General features: G+C 34.2%; 1 protein-coding gene and 1 long non-coding RNA gene across 2 annotated transcripts; one reads left to right on the forward strand and one right to left on the reverse strand.

The window, feature by feature from the left end:
* Positions 1-385: 385 nt before the first annotated feature.
* On the reverse strand, positions 386-1,195 carry LOC107260762. The gene is made up of 2 exons (XR_001534741.3): positions 838-1,195; positions 386-658 (listed from the first exon to the last, which is right to left on the reverse strand). It is a non-coding gene; the product is annotated as an uncharacterized LOC107260762 (long non-coding RNA).
* A 5,265-nt stretch (positions 1,196-6,460) lies between these two features.
* Positions 6,461-27,783, forward strand: LOC8288437 (protein MON2 homolog). Its single transcript, XM_048369883.1, is given in 45 exon segments — positions 6,461-6,724; positions 7,384-7,569; positions 8,467-8,556; positions 9,531-9,604; positions 9,684-9,839; positions 10,178-10,298; positions 10,450-10,505; positions 10,991-11,045; positions 11,148-11,204; positions 11,318-11,419; positions 12,390-12,470; positions 12,555-12,607; positions 13,343-13,412; positions 14,143-14,206; positions 14,872-15,020; positions 15,134-15,261; positions 15,345-15,402; positions 15,566-15,663; positions 16,374-16,458; positions 16,604-16,673; positions 16,760-16,818; positions 17,411-17,497; positions 17,659-17,845; positions 18,338-18,381; positions 18,479-18,610; positions 18,704-18,835; positions 18,955-19,007; positions 19,102-19,150; positions 19,889-19,947; positions 21,004-21,143; positions 21,251-21,432; positions 22,618-22,746; positions 22,861-22,946; positions 23,056-23,171; positions 23,272-23,384; positions 23,585-23,708; positions 23,972-24,093; positions 24,191-24,281; positions 24,284-24,373; positions 24,447-24,675; positions 25,082-25,406; positions 25,854-25,993; positions 26,403-26,530; positions 26,620-26,818; positions 27,416-27,783. Coding segments are annotated over 45 exon segments (4,962 nt in total). The 5' UTR covers positions 6,461-6,619; the 3' UTR covers positions 27,504-27,783.
* The last annotated feature ends 98 nt before the right edge of the window (positions 27,784-27,881 follow it).

Raw genomic sequence — 27,881 nt, forward strand, 5'->3', positions numbered from 1 at the left:
AATGCTTTGTTAAATAATATCATGTATTTAAATTTTTCTTTTTAGCAATACAATTATAGAGAATATTTAAAGAGAATATTTGTCTGAGACTCCTTGTTCTTTAGCTATATTAATCAAGCTAACAACAGGAATAAGACTTCGTTTTTCTTTATAGAACCTTGGCAAGAAGAATGATCCAAAAACACTTCTCTCCCTAGGTAACAGGAATTCATTCGGCCGGAACTGCAGGCATAGGCCTCAATGCCGGCCTTACTGATGACTGAATACGTGCTCTAATGTGATTCTTTTTGAGGAAAAAAAAGAAAAGATAAAAACAATGAAGCAGAAATAGAATTCTTACGGGCTTGAGTTTTCAGATGAACATAAATAATCAGAGGGAATAATATTGCTCATAAATATATAGGTATAGACTTTTAATTATAAAACAATATAGAAGGTTCACATTCTGATTTTACAGGACAGATCATGCAATAATTCACTAAAGACAAAGAAAGAAAAAGAACAAAAAAACTGAACATGTCCAAGGATCCAAACCCAGTTTTGCTTTCATGTCTTTCTATGTATTTTGGAGAAAAGTTGACAAAAAAAAAAATTCCAGGAAAGAGGCTCAGGGACTGAGAATAATTCTTCTGTACCCGTTCTGTGCACGTTGACACACCTAAAAGCACAAAAAGGGCAATGAGATTCACATATTAATAATCATACACTTTCATATCTGTTAATTATATTTAAACAACCAACGATCGATTAATTACTTATCCTCTTATTCCTGCTGTAATGCAAGAAATTTGTGAAGGTATCAAAACCTGACAGGCCTCATAAAAATGTCTCACATACCTTACTGATCAAGGTGACTTGCGCACCAAGGTGGGCAAAAAAAGGTGCAGACGAGTGGAAATTGTTCCCGGGTGCAGTTACTAATGCAACGATCGACGCAGCCAGGCCGTGCCTGTGTTACTTCGACCATCTGCACTACGATCAAAATGCACAAAACGAACCATGCAGTAAGAATTCTTCTGTCCATCTTTCTTGGAAATTTTTTTATTCTCTCCTGTCCTTCTCTCTGTTTGAGATTTTCTGGTGCTGAGTATATATTAATTAAGCACCTATATCAAACTCAAACCTGATCGAAGGCAGGTAAACTTCCAACGTATTCTTTCTGATTTTTTCATTATTTTATTATAGAAATTGCTGCACACTTATTTTAGCAAACTCAGAAATTGATGGGGAGAATCAAGAATATGTGGTTTGTATTATTACTATTATTATCAGAAAAAAGAAAGAAAGAAGGGACTGCAGTATGCCTGTCATTTGTGGCGATATTACCTGTTATCTCTTGCGTCTATTTCGCAGATTATGTGTGGACTGTATATATGTACTGAAAAATGCTTTTACATTAAATATTTTAAAATGATATTTTAACTAGTATATACTAATTTTTTTTTTTTTATACTAGACTGTCACGGAATGCTTAGCGGTTATAATATAATTCGTAAGTGAAATTATTAAACAATATATCTATTCGTCCGGTTATAATATAACCCGTGAGTGAAATTATTAAACAATATATGAGTTATTGTAACGTGTTATAGGTGTATCTTACTGCATAAATTTATAAAAATTAACTTTATTTTAATTTTTATAATTTATAAAAAATAATTCAATACTAGATTAATCAGTTATACATAGTATTTAAGTATTGATCAACTAATATATTATTTTTATTTATTAAAATTCATTTTTATAAGCTTATATGATAAGATACACATATAATACATTACAATGACTATATACTTAATAAATGACTTGAAATAATATTATAATTAATTTTTAAAAATTAAAAATACACTTATAATGATAGAGTACTACAACCAAAACCCTATATTAATTAGTAAAATATTAAACGTACGACAATTATGTAAGTCGTTCTAGCATGCATCCTGACGTATTTTACACTTGTAGTTGAAACATGGTACAGTGAGTAAACAACAAGTAATCATTAAAAGTTGAGATCTAATCACTATAATCTAATAAATATAAATTACACTATGTGCATATCGAAAAAAAGTATAAATTTATTACTAACGGATTAAAATATTAATTAGTACGGATATTAAAATTATAAAAATTGGTAAAAAACTTTTACCACGGTGATCGACACATATTCTATTATTTTAAATTAATAAATATTTGTTAATTAATTATCGAATTGGTGTATAAATTAGGACATGCATACAGATTATGTAAGAATTTATATATATACCCTCTCTCTATGATAAGCATTTATGTGTTAAGCCTATACTTTAGAACATATGTAAATAGTAAAGGGATACTTACAAATAGTTTACGAGGGTTATTTTGTTAATTTTTGGATAAGCCTGAATGAAAGTGTATTGTTGAGCAAATTCCAGGAGGTATTTATAATTATCTCTTGACAACATAGAAGCTTATTTCAACATGTTTAAAATTTATTTTTTTTGGTGAAACTATTTTCAGACTAATTTAAATTAGATATGGATTTCCATTATTTGCTGTGCCATAATTTAATATAGTCCAAAGATTAAAATTTAAACAAATTTTCAAAGGAATGGTACTTCTTATTTGATGATCTAATTTAAATTCAATGATCTTATTGACATTAAAAAAAAAAAAGGAAACATAATTGTATATGAAATTAAGCTTTAATCAATCTGCACATGAATTAAGTTTTGGGCAGCCTTATGGTATAATTGAAAATGTCTTAATGAGTTGATGGATTTGTTAGCTGATGATCTTCATGATCATAGTTATGCTTCTTAGTTTCTTTTGTTTTTAGGGCTTTGCCCTCTTTTTATAACCAAACAAAAAATAATAATAAAACAAGCTTCAATAATAACATATATATATATATATACTTATAAATAATTAAAATTTCATCCATAATATGATACTTTATTTATATTTAAAAGATATAATTTGCCTCCTCTCCTAAATCTCTCACATTAGGAATTGAATATAAAATATATATGTTGACGAAAATCTTAAACTCTTCAATGTGGTATGCTACCACTAGTGCTACTTCCATGGGCAGTCCCTTAAAAAGTCTCATGAGGGCAAGCAGAAGGACAAGAAAGCCTGCACACAAATGGTACGAGCGAAGTGTTCTCACATTTAGCAGCACAATCGGAGAGGCAAGATGACTCAACTATTGGCAATCCAATCATTCCTAATATCATAATACATAGAATGAAACACATGACCATCTTTTTCTCCATTGTCATGTGTTTATTTCTATTTGGAGATTTTTACCGACAAAAATAATACTAAAAATCACCTTAATTAAAATACGAGAGACAAAGTGAGATGAGACGGAGTTTTCAAGATTGTTCTTGAGATTAAATAATGGAGAAATAATGTCTTATCTTGGCCAATTTATAAAAAGTACAAAAGAATATGTGGCTTAAACTTCCACACACTATAAATTGTCTCCTCTTAATTAAGATAATTCTTCTTTTCTATCCATAGACATGTTATTAGAAGTGGGAAATATGTATTAATTCTGTTGCTTTCAAACGGATTTTGTATAAGAAATTAATTTATATTTCAATGGTAACAAATTTTAGTCATTCCTTTTCTGGTAACAACCTTTTAAACGGATGAGTGGTTTTAATTTAGTGCACATACAAATTCATGAGATTTTATAACCATAAAATTAGCCCATGTTGGTTTTCACTTGCTAAAAGTGCTTTCCAATATTCATAATTTTAAGGGATTTTCAGGTGAATTACCCTAAATCCCACATTTTACCCTAGTTTTTATTTTATATTAAATTTACCCTCAATAGGTGGAAAGAAATCGCAAGTTTGAGAACTCAATTCAAAAATAAAAGCCCTTACCAAATCGGCTAGATTTAAATTGGTATTTATCTACATAATTAGTTTGAACAACTAAATCGAATACCATATACCGAAAAGAAAAAAGATCTTAAATCTACATGTAATGAGATAACCAAAAAGCTTATCTATTATTATAGAGTGGATTGGAGACATGAAGTTCCTTGCTTCAACATGTTCATGAATTCCACTTCACTTAACACAAAATCTCCCATATATTATTATCAACTTTAGTAAGAATCTATTTCATTCACTAAGACTACTTTTAGTTGTATGCGATCAGAAACCTTTAAATTCAAAGAATTATAATTGAATTTATATTTCAAAATTGAATATAAAAATTAGTGAGACTTCACTAGATAAATAAATAAAAAAATCCAATTTGAAAGTTAGGAAGTGATGAATAGGAAGCAAGATTTGTCGAAATATGCATACTTAGAAGACATAATTTCTTGCTTAAAAGTGTCAATGCAAAAAAAAAAAAAAAAAGTTTTAGAAAATCAAATGAAATTTCAAATATTGGCAGAAGAAAAAAAAGAACAAAATAAGTATTTGCCCTTTTGCTCTTTTTTTTTACATGTTTTGGTATATTTACGGTATTGAAACTTTCGCTATCTTATTTTTACTTAATTTTCACCTAAGCTAAGGAAGATGAAGTGGAAAGCAAGCGAAGCCAGAACCAATCTATTCCTCTCTTTTTTCTCAATTAAATTGAAGTCTTTTGGTCCTCACAAATATGTAATAATTTATATTTGACACTATATTTGTTCAATTTAATGATCTCTTTTTAGCAATAAATACCACAAACTAATACACGAAAAGAAACTATAAGAACTAACACACAAAAAGAAACCGTAAAAATAATGTGATTTTTTCATCCTTCTAATCAATTAGATATAAATTAAAGTGTTCTCATAGTAGTTGATCACGTGTAGAATATGTAGCCTTTTACGTCAATCATAACCGATGTTATTATCAGAGTTCTAGGAAAAGTGTGTTGTCTTGAGTGCAAACATGGGTTTCAAATATGGGGATAAAAATTAAAATTCTAAGTTAAAAAAGAACACTATTTATGAATATAAAATATAGAAATAAAATACAAAAAAAAAGAAAAAAAAAAAAGTAACTCGAAGGAGGAAAGGTATGGGAACAAATAGACGAATAAAAGTAAGTTGAATGTCTAAAGTACAAATGAAAATAAGTTAAAGGTCTAAAGCTAAAATAACAAATAAAGCCAACTTAAAGAGAAAAAATTATAAAAAAGAGAACTTCATGTTGGGTTGATAAATAAATACTAGAACTTCATGGGCAAAATAAATAAGAAGAATATTATAGGTAAATGTCAATCTGTTCTGGCTAGCTATTCAGATCACAAGAAGAAAAAGGAATTGGATATGAAATTAAGCTTTGATAATAACATACACCAATTACATTTAACAAATAAATATAATTACAGTAATGGATTGGTCACCCATATCATCTATAAAAAATAGTTTATAGTATTTTATATTTATTTAAATTCGGGATATGTTTCTCTTTTTTAAATTTATCATATTGGAAACTGAATATGATAAGTGTTGGCGAAAATCTTAAACTCTTCAATGTCCGCTACCGCCACTTCTACGGGTAGCTTTTCGGAAAGGCTCACTTGGGCAGTTATCAGGACAAGAAAGCCTACACATAAATGGTACAACTGAAGTTTTCTCACATTTAGCAGCACAATCTGAGAGGCAAGATGACTTGACTATTGGCAATTCAGCCATTCCTAACATCAAAATGCATAGAATGAAACACATAACCATCTTTTTCTCCATTGCCATGTGTTTCTTTCTATTGAAGATCTTCGCCAACCAGAACAACAACAATGATTGCCTCAACTAAAAGGTAAATAAACACAAACAAAAAATATGAGAGATAAATTGAATGGAATGATCTTTCGAGTTTGATATGGAGATTAAATAATGGAGAAACAATGCCTTATTTTTAGCAAATTGATAAAAATTATAAAAGAATTTGTGGTTTAAATTTCCACAGGGCTATAATTAATTAAAAAATATATATATGTATATAAATCTTTTTTTTGTATCCACATACATGTTACTAAAATTGAGGAGTGAAGATATGAATTATATGCACAGCTGTGTTTCTTAAAATGGACTTTGTGTAAGATTAAGAGTGGAGACAAATTTCTAAAACTAATGAGTGGTTTAAAATAAGTGCACATACAAATTCATGAGATTCTTAAGCATAAAATTTGATTAAAAGTGTTTATTTTTTCTAATTCATTCGTTAATCTACATAATTAATAATAGCATTAAGTGAAAAAAATTAAATTGAGTGGCCAATTTATCTATATTCCCAAAAATTACTCTCAGTAAATATATAAATTGTATTTTTCTTAAGGGGTAAACTCTTTTTTGGTGGGTGTAAACATTTTTCAGGAGTTGTGAATCACAGTAATGGTAATATGGCCGTGATTGCTTAAGTTCGATGGGCCCAGTACAAGGCCCATTAGTAAACTAAGCCCAAACACACGTGTCACTCACACGCGATAGAAAAAGGAAAAGAAAATTAATTTCCAAGATCTACTGCTCGGTTGCTAGTTTCATTTCTGCGAGTGTGACTGATCGATCTAAAGTTATGTCTTCTCTCTCAAATCCAATCGTTGATTATTAGCATTATTCTGTCTTCACAGAAACTCCTTGTTGCACCGCTGAGTTGACAGCGAGCTAGCTTTTAGTTTAGCTATGGCATTCATGGCGGTCTTGGAATCCGACCTTCGCGCTTTATCTGCCGAAGCGCGACGGCGTTACCCCGCCGTTAAAGACGGAGCAGAGCATGCCATTTTAAAGGTTAGAGTTCGAATTCTCACTCATCCGTATGTTATTAAGTGTACAATGAGCTAATTTCTGATTTTTGTTGCTTATTGTTTTCCTTTTGTTTGTTTGATTAAAAAAAAAGCGGTAATATTAGTATATGTTTGTGGATATTCGTATGATTGAATTTGTTGAATTTGAAAGGAACTAGTGATAAGAACTAACTAAGCTGACCTTAAAATAGTGATTATAGTATCTATCTGAAACTATGGAAGTTAACATGTTTACGTCCAGAAATGGAAAGTAGAAGAGTGAAAAACTTGGAGTATCGTTGTTAGTCTGTTCTTCTAAAAATCGACTCTGGTTTATTTAAATAGGTCTGTAAGACTGCTGCGTGGGGTGTTTTTTTTTCTTCTCTTTTTTCTTCTTTTCATTAGTGTGCATCAAAAGTTATACAATTTAGATTCTGATACATTTGCTATTTCCTTAAATTCTCCAAGGTCAAATGGAGCTTCAATTAAGTTTTACTTTCTGGAAGAATCCAAGTTGATACTATATTCAGTATCGCTATTGTTTTAGGCAGTCCAAAATTGCGGTGCATCATGATCTTTTTTAAAAGACAATGTCCATTATTGATGGCTGTTGATATGGCAGCTGAAATTGGGATTTTCTATTTCTGGGCTTGTTTTTTGCAGCTTCGTTCACTATCAAGTCCTAATGAAATTGCACATAATGAGGATATTCTACGAATCTTTTTGATGGCTTGTGAGGTCAGAACTGTCAAACTGAGCGTAATTGGACTTTCATGTCTGCAAAAGCTAATTTCCCATGATGCAGTTGCTCCATCAGCTTTGAAGGAGATACTCTCCACATTAAAAGATGTAAGTTACTATTTTTACTTGGCATGTGAGATTATGCACTTGTACTCCGTATTGAATTTAGCAAATGGAAATGAAACTTGTGTTGCACTCAGTGCATTGACAAAAAATGATCCTGATAAACAAACACCGGCAGTTGTGCATTTCATTATGAGAATGATTAACTAGAAATTTCTCGTATTACCAATACTGATAATTAAAGACAAAAGTATTGTAGAAAAGGTGTCAAGACTTGTAATTTTGTTTTGAAATGCTCCACTTATTTCCAGTAAGTTTGGTAACATATAGCTTCTTCCATAGCTCGTCCTATACATCCCACTTACAACAATTTAATTAGTTGTTTTGGTTGGAAATAAAATAATGTGATGCATTGTTTTCTAAAATCAATACTTTTATGAGTTGACCTTTCCTTCTCCCAGTTCCTACATGATGTGTGCTTTCAGATATTTTTTTTTGGTACTCAGTTATCCGGCTTTATTACAGATCCATCACAGGACCTTTTAGTCCTATATGCAATCAGTTTTGATTTTCCCCTTATGCGCATCCCAATTCTTTCTACCATCAACAGTTATGTGTGGTCAAACATATTTTTCTTTTAAATATTATGTTTGCGATTTGCATGATCTCTTATCCCTTTCAAATATCCAGTGGGATAAAATTTTCATGTTACTACATGCTAACTACATATGGAGACAAATTTATACTGCAATTTCTCCTTAGTTTGAATAGTGCTGGGAAGCACTAATTATTATAAGTTAGATTGGACATTTTTGGTGATTTAGTGGGATTCTTCTTTTTCTGCGGAAAAAATCGCACCCAATTATGGTTGCTTTGTTCGTTTTATGATGAGCAATTAGATACTTTAAAAGATTCTTATGCATCATTCTCTCTTCCATGCAGCATGCTGAAATGGCAGATGAGAGTGTTCAACTCAAGACCTTACAGACTATATTAATCATATTTCAGTCTCGGTTACATCCAGAGAGTGAGGTAATCATCAATTATTTGGTTTTGTCTTTCCTGTACGTGTACGGAATGTGGTCTTGCTACAATGAGGTGTCTATCCAGATTGATGAATCAAAAAGAAATTTGGAAAAAGAAAGCATTATAACTGATTTATGTGAAAAATTTTCTAGTATTGTGATTCTGTGTACTTATGTTCAGTTATCGACTTTGTATTGAAGTCAGAATACATGAACATTTAGTCTTGTCCTGTGGATTATAGGAAGTATGCTGATAATATTTTAGGAAAAATGACCTTTCTTAGAAGTTGTATTTATTCCACATTGCTTGGTTAATGGGCTGTTGTTGTATATAAGTGGATTGGGCACCCTCTTCCTTTGAGCTAGCTTTTGGGAATGAGTTCTACCTAAGTCCATTTATTATGGTATCAGAGCCAGCCTTGTGTCTGGGATGATGGGGTTGGACCCAACCCGTTTGCATGTCACGCTAAGCGTGACGGAGGGTGTTAGAAATTGTATTTATCCCACATCGCTGGGATACTGGGCAGTTACAGTGTATATAAGTAGATTAGGTACCCTCTTACTTTGAGCTAGCTTTTGGGAATGAGGTCTACCCAAGCCCATTTATCAACCTTAATATGTGATACTCTGAATATATGTGGAAAGTGGTTAATACAAGTTGCCATGTATTGAGTGCTAATTTGATATCTGTTGCATAATATGTTAAAATACTCTACGGCATGCATAAGTAATTTGCCATCACATTTGGCTACTTTCTATCTTTGTCCAAAATGTTTGCCTTTCAGTTATATGCATGTTGGGTATGTGCAGAAAGATTTCTGGCAAATATTTCACCTATCATAACTCAAACACATATTCTCTGCTGTCGCGTGGTCCCTCTGTTTATTTGTTTTTTAAGGTTTTCCTTTCTTTGGTTGGAGTTCAGACATTGAGGATGGGGTCTTAAATGTGTCTGTGCCTGAACTATTCTATTTATCTCAGGAGAATATGGCTCAAGCCCTTTATATATGTCTTCGGCTTCTTGAAAATAACAGATCCTCCGACAGTGTGCGAAAGTAAGTTAAATTGTTAGAAGCCAGTATTAGATGAGGAGAGGTCTTATGCTTACTTTCTTATTTCTGTTACCACATTCAGTACTGCTGCAGCTACCTTCAGACAGGCAGTAGCATTAATTTTTGATCATGTAGTTCATGCTGAGTCTCTACCTGCAAGAAAGTTTGGCTCCGGAGGTCATATTTCTCGTTCCAGCTCAGTTACTGGTGATGTTAATCGCAGTATCAATCATTCAGAGTATGTTAACCATCATGGAAGTCATTTGTTGATAAAAAATGCTGAGTCTTGTCTGGTGGTATAATCTAGTTTGTACATTGTAAATGTAATATACATAACTGGTATGCATCCAGTATATGTGTGCTCACATCTTGCTGGATATGGTATAGCATGTTCTCAACCAATTAGTGTAATTTTGAATTTCCAGACATATTATGTTTGTGTATGTACCCATATATTAGAATGGGTTGCAGGGAGTCGTGGGTTCTACATTCTACAGACAATCCTTTTGGTGTGCAATTACTTTTAAATATGCAATTTTTCTATCATATCCATGCATCTAATCCAAGAATGAACAGGCTGTTGGCGCATGAACCTGCTTCTGGAGAGCAACTACTGATGAGGGAGATCCTAACAGATGCTGGAAAGCTTGGGCTTCGCTTACTTGAGGACCTGACAGCTCTTGCTGCAGGTGGATCTGTATGTGCTATTTGAAACTACTAAATGGTCTCCCTAACCTGCTTAGAAAAATGGTGTTTAATAATTTATAGGTTCTTAAAGATTAGCTCAGAGTGTCAAATTGTGCCATTTCTTATTCATTTTTAACAAAGTTTTTTCTTTTATCTTACAGGCAATTTGGTTACGTGTCAATTCTCTTCAACGGATATTTGCACTTGATATACTTGAGTAAGAAATATACCTTTTCCATTTCTATGTCCTTGTCAAAATGCCCCAACAATTAGCTAACTGCAAACATTGCCTCGTCCTGCAATATACTCACATATCAGTTATTGATAAAGCACGTGCACTTATCGAAAACTTGTTCTAGTTCAGCGGCTCTTATCACTCTTTTGAATGTATAGAATGTGTTCCTCAAATGTAAATGGGTTTACTTTCTTCTAGATATCACTTTATTCTATAAATGAATAATTAAGTATGGTTATAGGAGGGCCTGTGTAGGACTTTATTAATTTAGTTACACTCATACGCACATGGTAATAGCATTTGACTAATTGAATCTTAGTCAATGTGACCACTCCTATCTCCAGAAGCATAGTTTTTTGCTTATACAAATGTGATACTAGGAAAACAATTTTTTCTAAAGATTATTCCATTCAATCAAACCTATATATGGAAAATTACATGGTTGTGCTAACTTTGCCATCCTGCAGGTTCATTCTGTCCAATTATGTTGCTATTTTCAAGACCTTGGGTGCTTATGAACAGGTAATAGCACGAATATTTTCACCGCGAACATTCATCTCTGTTCTTTTTTTTAGCATGCTATCAGAATATTTTAGTTATAAATTTTACATCGAAACTTGGCAGGTCATGCGTCATCAGATATGTTCACTTTTGATGACTTCACTTCGCACCAATGCTGAGGTAGCTTCTCTTTTAAAAAGATTGGATAGATCTTTATCTGTCTAGGAATGTTATGCCATCTAGTGGAGGTGTTCTCTGTATACATCTTTTACCATTGAGTTCTCATCCTCCAGGTTGAAGGAGAAGCTGGCGAACCTTCCTTTTGTCGGCTGGTCTTGCGATCAGTTGCTCATATAATCAGGCTTTACAGTTCATCCCTTATTACTGAGTGTGAGGTATGTTCAACTACGATAATGATCTTACTTTGAAGTGATATGTCTATAACGCAGTTGAAAGGATGTGATACTTTGTGTTTTGCTATTCTTCTTTCTTCTCATTCTTTTTTTTCCCTTTTCTTTTTCCTTATTAACATGTTGCATTATGATAGATTGCTTCTGTGTTCTAGTCTTGAGTAGCTATAATTCGGTAGCTTTGCCAAAATTCTGATGTAAATAAACAAAATTCTGTCAGAGGTGTCCCTAGAAGGGGTTTGATCTCTAGTTAACTCACTTCTGTCCAGTTTTACCTAATTTGTGGACTAGCTATACTCTTTTTTGTCATTTTTAACAAGATCTATCATGCCCTTCCTATTTCATGGACAACTTCTCTTTAATATTTCATACTTACTGTTATGGGTCCTTCTTTGCGATCTGGTTCTGGGGTAATTAACAGTGTAATAATAGGAAAACCCTAAAAATCAACCTGCTGTTTGTGTTATGTCTTCCCACCTTTATGACCTATGGCTACTTGCTGAAGTAAGGGCTCTATCTAAGAGATCCTTCGATCTCAAGTTCTTAAGGAATTGAGGCTTTTTCCTTTTTTTTTTTTTTTCCTCAGATGCAGCTTGATTTTCATTTCATATTCTCCTGCTTTTAAATACAGAAAGCAAAATAACTGCCACTTAATAATTTCCCCACATCCAGTAATTCTACATTTATAGGAGCACAAGCAAATACTAGGATAAAGTAAACTAAACACAGCTGAAATACAGAACAACAACTGAATTACTGTTGCTATTATGCTTGTTCTAAAAATCCTAAAACTTACACATGGCTATGGTCAAGATTGAGTTGAAGGTCTTGCATAAATCATATCTCATAAACTCTTTTTCTGTGTATGTGTGTGTCTACGCACTATTTGCATGAAGTTTGACCACAATGCTAGTAAATATCTCGTATCCAATGAGTATTCCACCCGTTGATGCAGGTTTTCCTGAGTATGCTTGTGAAGGTTACTTTTCTTGATTTACCATTATGGCATCGTATACTCGTGCTTGAGATCCTGAGGGTAATCTCTACAACAACAGCCGTGAATTCCTACTTTTTTCCCTAGCACTTATGAGCTTTATTGATTCAGATTGCAATTTGACAGGGTTTCTGTGTGGAGGCGCGGACTTTACGAATTCTTTTCCAGAACTTTGATATGTAAGCTCACCGGTTTCTCTTCTCTGGATCTTTTACTTTGTGCTCCACGTTGCATATATTTTGTTATTAAATCTCTCTCTCAATCACCGTGTTGCTTTCATAAATGGTGGTGCTAATAAGAATAACAATTTAATATGGATGAAAGTGAAACTAGATGTATTTATAATCCAAGACCAAGCTCCTCGACGGGCAAGATATGATAAAGTGATTTCATAAAGCTAGGGCTATTGTTGAAGAATCACTTGTTTAAATCACTAGTATAGCAAAATAGGTAATTTCCTTTCTCTGGTGGGAGAGTTTTGCACTTTTAAGCACACACAAACATTGCGCTTGATGAGATCGCTGCAGAAGTGGGCATACAAGGAATATAAGCAGATCAGTTAGCATGGGAAAAGCTTGGATGCTGTTGAAGAATTTCTTACTTGAATCATCTGATCTAATAAATTACTTATTTTATGCAAGTACATTTTTCAGAAGGGAGGGTGTGTCTACACATTTGTAAATAGCAGATGAAAAGATATGAAAAGGACTACTTCTGGAAATTTGTGATTCCACAAGTCATTTCTACCCTAGATGGTCTCGACAAAGCTTGAAACTTGGTATAGCTAGAATATAGTGTTCTTAGACGTTGAATGAAATCTTACTTGCAGAAAAAATAGGTTTTTTAGCAACGTTTTTTCTCTCTGTTTCATTTTGTTACGATGGATAACCATTGCATTTGCATCCATTATGTAGGCATCCTAATAATACAAATGTTGTGGAGGGTATGGTTAAAGCTCTTGCTCGAGTTGTTTCAAGTGTACAGGTGAATTATTAAATCATTTCTACTTATATAGTCTACCTTCTTTAATTTCCTTTAACCATATTACTAATTTCTAGTTTAAGGAATAGCTTATAAGTAGCGAGGAAGAAAGATTTGACTTTCTGTATCATGCTCAACTATTCTATTTTGGAAGAGATCGATGTAATTTGTGGAGGGTATTTCTTCTACTGTCTTAATGGTGGGTTTTTAGCCATGTTTAATGATCTTCATGGGTGGTAATCCTAAGTATGAATTACACAGCTTTGGAATGTGGAAAACTCATGCATTGGGAAAATTTGTGTAGCTGCTGCTGCAAAGTTCAGCGTTGTAGCTTCTGCTGTCAACATTTGCCATCCTTGTTTTCCAAGTTTCCAAACAGAAAGGGAGGCAGTAGGGTTCTTGGGTTCAGACGTCTAATTTGAACGTTGTTATTTGACTGTTGTAGGTAAAATAGAAACCAGTTGCTGTTAAGAATGTTTCATTAGCTTAAGTATGTGAAGTTTTCGTTTGTATCTGTTAACTGATAAGTTACTGGCTTGAGGCTAAGGCTACTTGAACCAAGTTAAAAGATCGACGGGCAACTTTTGGTTGTGGCTGTTTTCATTTTAGTTATGAATTCCTCTATCTCTAATATTAGATTCAATTTTTTGCATGCTCATACACATTCTGCTTTAAGAAAAAATATCTGGATCATTAATTGAGTAGTTGAGTTTCTGTGTTTTTGACATGTTAGGTTCAAGAAACAAGTGAGGAGAGCCTGACAGCTGTTGCAGGGATGTTTAGCAGCAAGGCCAAAGGTAATTGTTCTCATAATTGGCAAAAGCGACACCAACTGTATTAGTCTATCTTGTTGCTATTTTACATTCAGAAAGCTGTCTGTCTTATTCCAATTCGTGACATTCATATTTGGGATAAAGTCACTTAAAAACTTCTTAGATAAAAACTAACTTAAGTATATTTCATTTGATAATCTATAATGCAGAATTACATCATTGTATGATCTTAAAATGGTTTTAATTTTCTTTTCAAGTTTGATTTAGATGGATGATGATGGGAATTGGTCAATCTAAGAGAAAGTTTGTGAATTTTTAAATGGAAGGATACTCAAATGTTTGAAATCATGTCTCACTGGAAAAATGCGCCTTTAATTATATCAGGCGTAAAATAATTCAATATGTGGGTTTTCTATTTAGATAGCTGGTGGACAATACTGTTTTTTATTACGAGGCTTAGTTAAGAAATCTCTTTAGTTGTTGAGTTGTTTTTAATGTTAAATTATTTGGTCATGACAACCATTTGGATAGATCTGTTGTGGGATTCGTAAAGACTCCAACATATTCCATCACATGTGGACCCGATGTGTATTTCTCTTTTTCCCCCCATGCTCAAGGTTGTAAAAAGAGTTAGAAACTTAAGTGACTGGGCGGATTATAAAGTGCATCACAGATTTTACGTTCTGCAGGGATAGAATGGAGTCTGGATAATGATGCATCCAATGCTGCTGTCCTGGTTGCCAGTGAAGCTCATGCAATTACATTGGCGGTTGAAGGGCTGTTGGGCGTTGTCTTTACTGTAGCTACTTTGACAGATGAAGCAGTGGATGTGGGGGAGGTAGTTTTCTTTTTTCATCTTAGTTTCTTGGTTGTCTGCCCAACACACCAAAAGAAAAGAAAAAAAAACAACAAAAAGGAGAAGAGGTCTTAACATTCTCTTGGTACTACCAGCTTGAATCTCCCAGATGTGAGTATGAACCTGTGGCAAAATTCACTGGGAAAACTGCTGTTCTTTGCATTGCAATGATTGATTCATTGTGGTTGACCATCCTTGATGCCTTGTCCCTTATTTTGTCGAGGTTTGTTGAAATTTTCTTTGAGAAGATGTAATTAAAGAACTAAACCAAATTTAGGCTTATCTGACGTGTAGCTAATGTGGAAGGTCACAAGGAGAGGCTATTGTGTTGGAAATATTGAAGGGATATCAAGCATTCACTCAGGTATATGGTCTAAATAATTGCATTTGCTGTTTTGCATTCACTTCTTTTGGCCCACAAAAGTCGATCATTCAAATTGTTATTCTGGTTTAGCTGTTGCTGATGTAAATATAATGCTCCTCATTTATGCTGCAATTATCTGATTGTTCTGTGACTTATTTTTCAGGCATGTGGGGTTCTTAATGCTGTAGAACCTTTGAACTCCTTTCTAGCATCGCTTTGCAAATTTACTATTAATTTCCCAAATGAAGCAGAGAAAAAGAGGTAATTTTTTTTTTTAATTTCAGTTAGCAGTGTCATGTGGATTGTTTCAGAATTAAAACAAATTGGTAAATAAGATCTTTGTAAAATATTTGTTGTACACCAAGTATAGAAGAAATGGGATGTGGCTGGTCAGTAGGTCTAGAAAGTTTGTTGATCACATTGGAAAAGGTTTGGCAATTCTCAAGTGGTTACGTAAAAGATCTAAATGGTTTTTGCAGAGAGAGAGAGGGCGAGGAAGACAGAGAGGGATGTGCATGAGCATTTTCTTTTGGATTTAGAGTTTGCTGGTGGTCTTATTATTGGTTAGCAAACTGATGACAATTTCTAAAAAAGTGAATAAGGGGAAATTCTTTAATAAGAACAGAATAATTGCTGTTAATGGTTAGTGACTTAATGTTGATCTAAGGTGGTCATTTTGGAGACATCAACTATTGCCATTTATTTGTAGTTTCAATGATGCCAGTCCTCATCTAAGACGCATGTGGTGATATGGTTGCTGGCTATGATTAGTAATAGCTGAAATAATCTTGATTTACTCTGTCTTAAGTCATGTGCATTGCAAGACAACTGTCGCATAAGTTTTCTTATTTAACTTCAAGTTTTTAAACTTGTTAGGGCTAGATCCTTTACTGTAAGATAACAGTTCTCTGTTTTCATGACTTCAGTCCCATTTGATGCTAAGATTTTGGACTAAATTGAGACTTCTGCAGTGCAGTACAGTCTCCTGGGTCAAAGCGTCCTGAATTACTTGTTGAACAGAGGGATAATGTTGTTCTTACTCCCAAGAATGTGCAGGTATTTTATTAGGCTTGGTTATGTGATATTCCTTCATTCTCTGTTTCTTGTAAGTTTTTTTTCTTTCTCTGTAAAAATCCATCATTTCTAATATTCAATTGTTTAGTTACATGTACATTTTATTGCAATTTCTCTGGCAACTCAGGCTCTAAGGACTCTCTTCAACATTGCTCATCGGTTGCACAATGTTTTGGGGCCATCATGGGTTTTAGTATGTTTGATTTGCTGCTTTTCTTTTAATATTCTTTTATGAAGAATATGAAGTGTGCAACTTGTGCTTGTAATTTATGAATCAATACAGGTTTTGAAACTTTAGCAGCTCTTGATCGAGCAATTCATTCCCCACATGCCACCACACAGGTAATCTTAGAAAATCTCTTCTGGTTAAGATTTGAATCACGACTGATTTGTGGCCATGGTGGATATAAATAAATAAATTACGTGTCTTGGAAAATACTCAGTAATGATAATTATACTCTTCCCAGAACATGTTCTGTTAGAAATTTGGTGTGAACTTTTGTATCATCTGCACTATGTAAGCAGTTTGGATGTGATTCTCAATATGCTTTGATATAGTACACCCTAAGTTTAAATTTATCTTAATATACTTTACTCTGACTTGAAAGTTAAAGCACAAAAAAATACTGCCATCTCTTAATTATTTCTTTCAATATACCTGAGGAGCTTAACTAAGAAAAAAACAATATGTCAGTTACTATTGTAGATGGGCCTGCTATGTTCTTTTACTTCTTATCACGCACTGGAAATGCTAAAATGTGCAGTTTTGCACATTATGAATTTTGAACTTGAATAAGTCTGCTGCTCAAAGTTGAATTTATGTTACCTTTCTATTCTGAATTCACTTTTTGTATGGTACTAGAGATGTTTCTCTTACAAGGAAAGGTATCTAAATTATTTTAAATGAACTTCTTATATTCTTTTTTTATCCCAGGAAGTCTCAACGGCTGTTCCAAAGCTTCTAAGAGAATCTTCTAGCCAATACAGTGACTTTAGTATTCTGTCTTCTTTGAATTCCCAGGCAAGTAGCGTTCCTTCTGTGCCATTTGGTAGAAGAGTTCTGACCAATTTTAATTCTTTTTCCTAGTAAATGGTTCTCCAGTTTTATTTCTTGTCTCTGTTAGACACAATTTTAAGATATTTAACTATGTGTTCTGACCAGTTTTTTCTTGGTTCATAAAGCTTTTCGAGAGTTCAGCACTGATGCACATATCTGCAGTTAAATCACTTCTTTCTGCATTAAGTCAGTTGTCACACCAATGCATGTGTGAGGCATCGGGCAGTTTTGGGCTGGCAATGAATCAAAAGATTGGAAGCATCAGTTTTTCAGTGGAGAGGATGATATCCATCCTTGTCAACAATCTTCACAGTATGTGATATTATCTTACAGTAGTCCGAACAATGAAATTTTATCCTCTTTTTTGTGCATATCATATGTGATTGTATTTATATGGCTTAATCTGGAGTCAGGAGTGCTATGCATTTACTACTTATCATTAATATCTTCTCTTTTATACTCTACATGTTTCTTATCTACTTCTAAGAGTATTTGAAGCAAGTTTCCCCATCTCCCTCTTTTATAGTAAATATTGGTATTGACTATTTTTTGAAGCTGCTCATAGTTGTACTGAAGGCTCTTACATTTACTAATTTTAACATACCAGAAGATAAACTGAATGTTCTATTTTCAATTCACTCATCTTCTAGACTGTATTCTACTTCTATCATTTTAAATTAACTAATAGAAATTCATAGATCTGCATATGGCATCCTTTCTTAAAAGTCATAGAAAGTTAGGGCTATTGCTTCATGTTATATTTCACCATCATTTTTTGGGTTTCATTCTCCTACTTTATTGTAGGAGTGGAGCCACTGTGGGATCATATTGTGGGTCATTTCCTAGAGGTAACTCATATTTATCTTCTTCCTCTTCTTCTTCTTTTTCCCCCTTTGATATCAATTGATGCTAGAACCTCTTTGATGTTGGATGGCCATCTTGCAGCTCACTAATAATTCTAATCAGCATCTGCGAAATATGGCACTTGATGCATTAGATCAATCAATATGTGCTGTTTTAGGTTCTGAACAGTTCCAGGGTTACATTTCATCCAGACCACATGGGACATCTCATGATGTTAGTAACTTTCAAACTTTTCAATGGTTGGCTAAGTCAATAGTCTACTCATGTTAGGGTTTTATGTTGCTTATTATTTTTTTCGCTGTCTAGGTGGAAACTAGGCATGCAGAAATGAGATTTCTTGAATGTTCTGTCATATCTCCACTTAGAGCTCTGTATTTTTCCACTCAAAGCTCTGATATTCGTGCTGGCTCCTTGAAAATTCTTCTTCATGTCCTAGAGGTAACATGGCACTACTGAAGATGAACTACAGCTCAATTTATTACATCGTCTTTTGTTATCAGCTTATGTTACGGCTTCTGATAGCCTTTTTGTTTATTGATATTTTTTTCCTCTTTCAGAGGCATGGAGAGAAATTATATTACAGCTGGCCAAATATTCTTGAAATGTTAAGGTTTAGCATTTGTGTAATATTCTGCTTCCAATAACCCATTTTTATGCCAATTCTGTCTCCTTGGTTGATTCTTTTTATTTTTCTGCTTCTTCAGGTCTGTTGCAGATGCAGCAGAGAAAGATCTTGTCACCTTGGGATTCCAGGTTAATTAGATTATGGCTGAGACTTCATTTTTGACAATTCATTATTATAATCTTCCCTTGACAGCTTGGCTATTGGCATACATAGGGAATGCACAGGACCTTGACAAATGCTTCCTGTGCCTTTAATATGTGCATTTCTCTTTGTAATATACATATATGTCTTTGTAGTAATTTTAGTGATTGAACCTGAATGCACTAATGTGCTCTACACTTGCGTCACATGATGAAAGAACCAAGAAAAACTGCATGCTTTTTCAGTTTTGGCCAATCCTCTCAATTTTACCTGCATCCTTTGACTTTTGTAACATTCATACAACTCAACTAAGCTTTATTCCCATTAATCAGGATCAGTTATATGGATCCACTTTTCCACTATAAATTATTTTGGCCTACATCTTTGGGAAGATGTAGAATCACTACTCACTAGCCCAAGAAAATAGCCCAAGCAAAATAAAAGGAAAAGAAAAAATAAAATGAAATCAGTATGACAAAGGGGAAAACGGAGAGTATGAAGATGTGGCTTATTGGATTCATTTCAGCAAAAAGTGATTGATTGGAGAAGAAAATCTGGAATCCCTTGATATTTTTCTTTTTCTTAGCACCTGTTTTGTTTACTCTAGGATTTTTATGATGTTTTGGCCTTTTTTGACTACAATAAATATTTGTAAAATACTTTGTTTACATTAATGGCTAAGACATTTCTATCAACATGTATTGGTGAATTCTATTTTCTTGCAGAGCCTACGAGTCATTATGAATGACGGTCTTTCTTCCATACCTACAGAATGTCTCCATGTGTAAGATTCAAAATTTAGCAGTTCGTGATTTTTTTGTTTTGGTTGTATTAAAATGTATTTTCATATTCTAGAGAAAAAAAATGGATCCTGAAAATATTTTATAGAAATTGCATGTTATTTTTTTTGGGAAAAGATAAAAAGAACTTGCATTATAGTTTGCATATTTTAACATTAACTACATGTTTTTTTTTTTTTTTGTGTCAAACTAGTGTATGTGCTTATGTCTGTTAGCAAAAGACAGTATTTCAATATAATGCCATGAGATTCTGTTAATGTGGCTTCACTTATCTGATGTGGCACATATGCTGTATTTTGAAAAAATTCTGCTTGTAATTTGCTTATTATCAATTTTAAGTTTGTGTTTTTTAATCATGATAAATCAATTTACGTGCTTTTGTTTGTTTGTAAAAGACAGTATTTCACTATAATCAATAATCCTCTTCCACAAGCGCCACATCAGATGATAACTTAAGCTACATCAGCAGAAACTCAGTGTTACAGTGAAATGCTGTCTTTTGCTAATGGGCAAAAGCACGTACACTGATTCGTCACAAAAAGGAAAACACATTCTTAAAGTGGAACATATGCTAAACCACATACATGTTTTTTTGAACTTTATGGTTTGGAAAGTTCTTCTTGTGTTATTCTTCCTTTGATACTCGGTCACAAATTGGTTCACATTGTGACTGTTCTTCTCTTTGCCAATGGAATAAAATAATAGGAGCAACTCTTGAAAAAGACACGTTCTGCAATATCACCGTGTTGGTAAAAATCTGGCCTTAATTATTAGATGATTTAGGAAACATCATGGAAGATAACTTAAATTGTTCAACATTTCTTTGTTAAAATTTTGGCTACTGTCATAATTTCTTATGGTTCAATGGTTAATAGATGAATTGTGGGGATCAGGCTTCAACTGTTATTTAATGGCCGAGTTTCTGTTGGCCCTCGTGCAAATTTAAGATTGCTAGTTACTTCCCATTAAGACAATGGCATTAAACTTGCCACTTTCTAGCACCTGTTAAATTTATATGAGTGACATTGTTGACATTGCAGATGTGTGGATGTCACTGGAGCCTACAGTGCTCAGAAGACCGAGTTAAATATCAGTTTGACAGCAATAGGCCTCTTATGGACCACAACTGATTTTATTGCCAAGGGGATCCTGCATGGACCTCCAGAAGAAAAGGAAACAAGTTAAGTTGCCTTTGGAACCTACTAAATCTTGGGGTCCTGTTAATTTATCAGCTGTCCTTGAAGCAGAATTTTATGGATATTATCTTTTTGTGCTACATAAATACAGGTGGTCTTGATGCACCTCCCAATGTGAAGCAAATGGTTGGTGAATCAAAGGAAGAGCAGACTTTAGAACTGCCTGATAAAGTAAACGACCAAGGTCCCTCATTAAATATTGTTGATTGTGACAAGTTGCTTTTTTCTGTCTTCTCCTTACTTCAAAGGCTTGGAGCCGATGAGAGGCCAGAGGTATGCTGACACATTTTCAATATGGACTTCCCTTGCAAAATTTTCATGCAGCCTACTACATACACTTGCTAAACGTTGTTGTAATTTACCTTATAATCAAGATTTAGCTAGATATTCAGTTATGGGACTTGAAACTTTTATTTTTTGGTCAAACAAACCAAAAGGGAATGTCATTAACTCAAAAACATTGCAGTGAAACAGAGCATGGAAAAGAACATAACCCGAACTAACAACTATATGGTCTTAAGATTGTTAACTTCCTGCCCATCAATACAATGAGCAAAGCGAAGAATAACCAGATTCTTGATTTGATAAAAAATCTCATTAGCAGAACCGACTTTTCCTTGAAAAAACTGCCAGATACCGGGCTCTCCAAATACAATAAACAGAAGCACAGACAGCCACCCCTCTAATTTTGCTTTGAAGATTCTTACCAGATGCCTTCTTGCAAAACCATGAGACGTCTCTTTTACGTGAGTAAGGTCTTCTCTTTATATTGCAGGCTGATGGAACTTTTTCCCAGACTAAATTGGACAGAGGACATTCAAGAAAAAGATGCTGCACCTCTTTAACATGTTAATTACATAGGCAACATCTGTTATGATTGCAGATATTCCAAGCTATCATTACAAGATATTATTTAAATGTTAAAATTTGTGAATATTACATTTTTAATTTATTGTACATGCCCCTCTAGTTGAGATGGTTCTGCATAGTTGCAGGATTAATAGAAATGTTCTTTTACATTAGGCTCATATTTTAAGAATGTACCTTACTGTATTTTGTCTCCTTACGTGAGAAAATGTCTTATAAGCGGGAGTAACTTCTCTGTGTTTGCCTGCATGTGCAGAAAATATCTATGTTTGTAATCTTTCATGGATTTATTTAGGCTGTCCTTTTAGAAATGAAGCCTTGTGGGTGGAGTCGTACCTCTACATGTGCATGTGCATGTGCATGTGCATAGGCATCCATTTACTTATCCTGTTGCACGCAAGATCTAGAGGATACCAAGTAATGTAGCCATATGCATGGAACTAAAATGTTCTCAGTTTCAGCCATTTGTATTTAATTCCTTTCTTTTTATGGAGCTTTATACAGGAGGTTATAAAGAATTAATTATTTACTGTTATAGCTATTGGATTTGAAGTTTCTCGCTACAGTGACTGAACTTAATTTATATTTCAGGTTAGAAATGCTGCTGTTAGGACACTCTTTCAAACTCTTGGAAGTCATGGACAAAAACTTTCAAAAAGCATGTGGGAGGACTGTCTTTGGAAATATGTATTTCCTGCTCTGGATCGAGCTTCTCACATGGTATGATGGTAACCAGAAGTGGTAAATTGTTTAGGAGGAATAAAGAGTGTTAGTAAAAGTTCTATTAATAGCTTTTTGTTGCCTGTTTTGATGGGAGTTGTATCTTTTCTATAGGCTGCAACGTCATCAAAAGATGAATCACAGGGGAAAGAACTAGGAACTCGAGGAGGAAAAGCAGTTCACATGCTGATTCATCATAGGTATAACTGTATAACATTCTTTAATTGTGCACCATCTGAGTTTAGATTTTTTCTTTTGCCATTTGATTGAGAACATTAATCTAATTAATCTTCTATCATGAACTTGCAGTCGTAACACAGTTCAGAAACAGTGGGATGAAACGCTTGTGCTGGTCCTTGGTGGGGTAGCACGTCTGTTACGTTCTTTCTTTCCTTTTCTCAGTAGCTTAAGCAATTTCTGGTCAGGTACTTCTGTATTGTCTATTCATGTGTTTTGATATTGTCAAATTTGGCTATATATTAGGAAATCCATAAGAATTTTACATGATGTTCTATTTTTGCGCAGGATGGGAATCATTGCTTCTTTTGGTAAATAATAGTATTCTAAATGGTAGTAAAGAAGTTACTATTGCTGCAATAAACTGTCTGCAGACAACGGTTCTTTCCCACTGTCACAAGGTAGTAATCAAATAGTTACAAATACAGCTGTTGCTTCCTGTTCAAGTAAAATAGTTAGGGTCACATGAAATCTTCTTAAACTGCATGTTACTGTAACTCTGTAAAATAGTAGTGATTGATTGCTAAAAGTTTCAGCCCATGTAAGAGAGTAGCATCAACTGTACGTATTGTTCTTCAACTGAAATGATTTCATGCTTCAGGGTAATTTGCCAATGCCGTACCTTAACTCCGTACTTGATGTATACGAGCATGTTCTTCATACATCACCAAACTACAGTAATAATGCAATTAGCAAGGTGAAGCAGGAGATTTTACATGGTCTTGGTAATGCCTTACTTCAACCTGATTAACTTTTACCTGATCCTGGATCACATTGAGCATAGATAATGCATAAGCATATTTGTTTCGTGATAGTAATCCATATCCTCCCCTGTAAACTAATGTAATGTCTGACAGTAACATCACCATTTCTGCTTTGTTGAATATGATATCAATTATTGCTGTCACTATTACAGCAGTTGTGCCCTGAGTTTGGAACTGTGCTTTTGGGTTGCTTTTTTTTTTTTATCTCTTCGAATTCTTGGTAGGTGAGCTGTACGTGCAGGCACAAAAGATGTTTGATGATAAGATGTTCTCTCAATTGATTGCAATAATAGATTTGGTAGTTAAGCAAGCCATTTCCACTATTGATCACTTTGAAAGTGAATTTGTAAGTATTTTTTTTTTTTTTATCTCTAACATACTCATGATATACTTCTCTCCGAATGGAACCGTGTTTGATGAAATTGGTGTTGCTTTCTTCCCAGGGACATGTTCCACCTGTGCTGCGAACTGTACTGGAAATCTTACCACTATTACGTCCGACAGAGCGTATCTCTTCAATGTGGCTAGTACTTCATAGGAGCTTTTGCAATATCTTCCAAGATCAGATTCTTTAAGAAATGAGGATGATGAGGTTAAGCAAGCCGGCATAAGTGGCAATATCCCAGGTATGGAAGTGGTTTGGTAGCTATCCACCAGAATTTGTATCAAACTAAAATGATTAAGATTCACGTATTATAGGCAATAATATGAAGAGAAGGGATGGAGTACCCAATGGTACAGGTTCCATGATCTCAAAAGAAGCTGAAGCTCCACGTCAGCATTCTGGATCAACCACAACTGCAGTGGGTGGAATCCCAAGTTATGTGTTTGCAGAAAAGATTGTTTCAGTGCTGATAGATCTTTTCCTACAGGCTCCAGTAGCTGAAAAGTATATCATATATCCTGAAATTATTCAGAGCCTTGGAAGGTAGTGGTTATTCTCTAATCTCTATATTAGTTTTTGCTGCCTTTTGCTTTGTTGTCATGAGTACATGATTTATGATCTGTTATGAGAAGATGTGGATATAAACTATAGATGTGTTTGTTTATTTTTTTGTGATTCTGCATTAAACTGGGCATCATGACCATTGTGCGGAAATTTTTATAGATTCTGTGTATTGTAGATGAAGTCGCAAGAAATTTTTTTTGTCATCTCATATACTAGTAAGTGATCATGTGAATGGTTTGTTTGGTTGGGTTAGTATACTTGAAATTACAGAGCCATGACAGATGGATCCCAGGAAAAATGCAGGGAACTGTCACCCTTGTGCTGTAATTGCTAGTCAGATGAAACTTTTTGCCCATTTAGATGACAAAATTGATCTTATTTGTAGGTGTATGACAACAAGAAGAGACAATCCAGATGGGTCACTTTGGCGATTGGCTGTTGAAGGCTTCAATCGTGTTCTTGTTGATGATTTTTGCAAACTTAATATGAACTATGGATCAGATTTGAGAATCAATAGACCTGCACGAATGCGTATCTGGAAAGAAGTAGCAGATGTTTACGAAATATTTCTTGTGGGTTGTTGCGGACGTGCCATCCCTTCCAACTCTCTCTCAGCCGATGCACTTAGAGCAGATGAGGCATTGGAGATGACCTTTCTACATATTCTGGGTGATGAGATTCTTAACTCACCAATTGATGCACCAATTGACGTAATTTTCTTATCTGTGCAGCTGTAAAATTAGCTATCTAACAAAAGGGCCTTATGACTAGGCACATATATCATGTGCTTCAGGAGGTCCTTAGAAAATGTCTGGTAGGTCTATCAATAGTAGTGGTAGGTGTCTTGTAAACTAATTTTGTGCACTAGCTACTTTTAGCAACTTTGTCATCCGGTTTGAGTCTTGCGAAGCTATTACATCTTATACCTAGATCAACCTTCACTGTGCTTCTGATGTTTTTCATATGGTGATCCACACCATATGAATAGCAATAATCATCATTAGCAGAATCCTGAGTTGTTCTAGTTGGATTGTCCATTAATCATTTAAATTACCAACATTTTCCTTAAGGTTATTGCAAAATATTCTCAGGGTCTGACGCTCTGATGGAAGATTATTCCTTGCTTTTGCTTATTCTTTATTTTTGTTATCTGATAGATTCTGGAGCGACTAGTATCGACTATGGACCGTTGTGCATCACGCACATGCTCTTTGCCTGTTGAGACTGTCGAACTATTGCCGTTTCATTGTAGCAGGTTCTCCCTAGCTTGCTTGCAGAAGCTTTTTCTTTTGAGTAGGTAAGACTTTTAGATCCATTTTGTTGATCTAGGTACTATATGGAAAACAGATAGTGTCATATAATTTATTTTTACTCAAGTGTCATAATTTATTTTTACTTCTTTCTTGAGCATGCGCTTATGGAACTCAATGTCCAAGCTGTTGCTTTAGTTAGAAGTATTGATGGATAAGCTCATTCTTAATATGATACTGATGTTGCCATTTTAACTGAATGAAAATTGTGAGCATCAGTAGTCCTGTCAACTAGTACAATTCATTGTGCTGCATTAGTACCGTTTGTTGATTTTCAGAATGCATCCCATGCAATTCTTATTACCATGTTTACAAAATTATATTATCATAGAAAAGCTTTAGCTGCTGTACCTTTCTTTTCAAATATTGTTTGATTAACCAGTAGAGTGATTCCAGGTATGACAATGAAGCAAGTAATTGGAACTTGACAAGATCTGAAGTCAGCAAAGTCTCAATCATGGTTCTTATTACTAGATGTGAATGCATCTTCAACAGATTTCTGATGGACGAAAAGGACCTAGGTATTTAGCTTCAACTTACCAAACAATTGGTGAAAATGTTTATCCTAACTTCTTGGTTTTGCCTGTTTAACTTTCTAACTGTTCTAGCAGGTGAACGCCGTTACCAGCTGCAAGGCTTGAAGAAATGTTTCATGTCCTTCAAGAACTGGCCCATCTAAGTATACATCCTGAAACATCATCTACTCTCCCTTTGCCTCTTCATTTGAGAAGTATTCTAGCAAATGAGGATCACAGCAAACATCCACATCTATTTGTTCTCTTTCCTTCCCTCTGTGATCTTGTAATAACGAGGTAAGAATAAGTTTTTGAAGCAAAATTCTGTCACTAGACTAAACATGGAGTATAAGTAACACTAATGGATGAGAGCTTAGTTAACTTCCAAAAACTTTCTTGTTGCATGTCGAGTGGAGTGATGTATTGAAATCTGGTTGAGACAACAAATTAAACTCTGGGGTTGTCGTACCTTTAAATTCAACAGAGTGGTGTAGGTTTTGAAAAAGAGGCAGTATAGAACGGTTTAGAAGCCAGAGACATGAGAATAGACTAGGAATGAATAATACATGTAGGGTAGAAGCAACAGTTCATAAACGTGAGACCATATTGTGAACTACTAGAATTGGTTAGCTCAACTAATGTAGGCCATGGCTATGAATTTCTTTAAGTTATAAGATTCATTTTTTGAATGAGTCATTTTCTTCAGAATTATAGCGTTATTTAACGTCACAATGATCAGTACCACCACTCTAGCTATATGAAGCATATTGCAATAAAATGAATATGCATACCTTAACACAGAGTATGCTTGCATGGATGCACAACCCCACACACCCAGCTAACTCATGCAATTTACAAAAAATGAGATTATATTATGCAATCCTTATTGGGCAGGGAAGCAAGAGTCAGAGAGCTGGTGCAAACGCTACTAAGACTCATCACCGGAGAATTGGCGCTTGAAAAGGTTGGGGTTTCCAGTTGATACATGGAAGGATGAATTTCAAAACGGGTAATTATGAAATTGAGTTATCGTGGAATATACTTGTTCATAGAATGGCGCAGGTGAGGGAATTTTCTTTTTTCTTATCCTCCATTATTTAGTGTTGTATTATGTAGGGTTTCGTGGTATTTAGAGGATTTATTTTTTGAGTGAACATTTCATGTATGAGGTTGATGGTCAGTTATAGTTTCTCTTGTAACCCCAGTGGTGTTGAAATAATGTACAATTTTGTTCTTCAGTAATATAAATGGTTTTTCATCGACTTTGGATTCATTAGACCTGTTTGTGCAAAGCACAGGCAAGACTTTGCACAGGCAAAATTTGAGCTTCACACTTATTGGCTGCGGCAAATAAATTGCC

This window comes from Ricinus communis, chromosome 10 (genome assembly GCF_019578655.1).
Source record: "Ricinus communis isolate WT05 ecotype wild-type chromosome 10, ASM1957865v1, whole genome shotgun sequence".
NCBI classification, from domain to species: domain Eukaryota; kingdom Viridiplantae; phylum Streptophyta; class Magnoliopsida; order Malpighiales; family Euphorbiaceae; genus Ricinus; species Ricinus communis.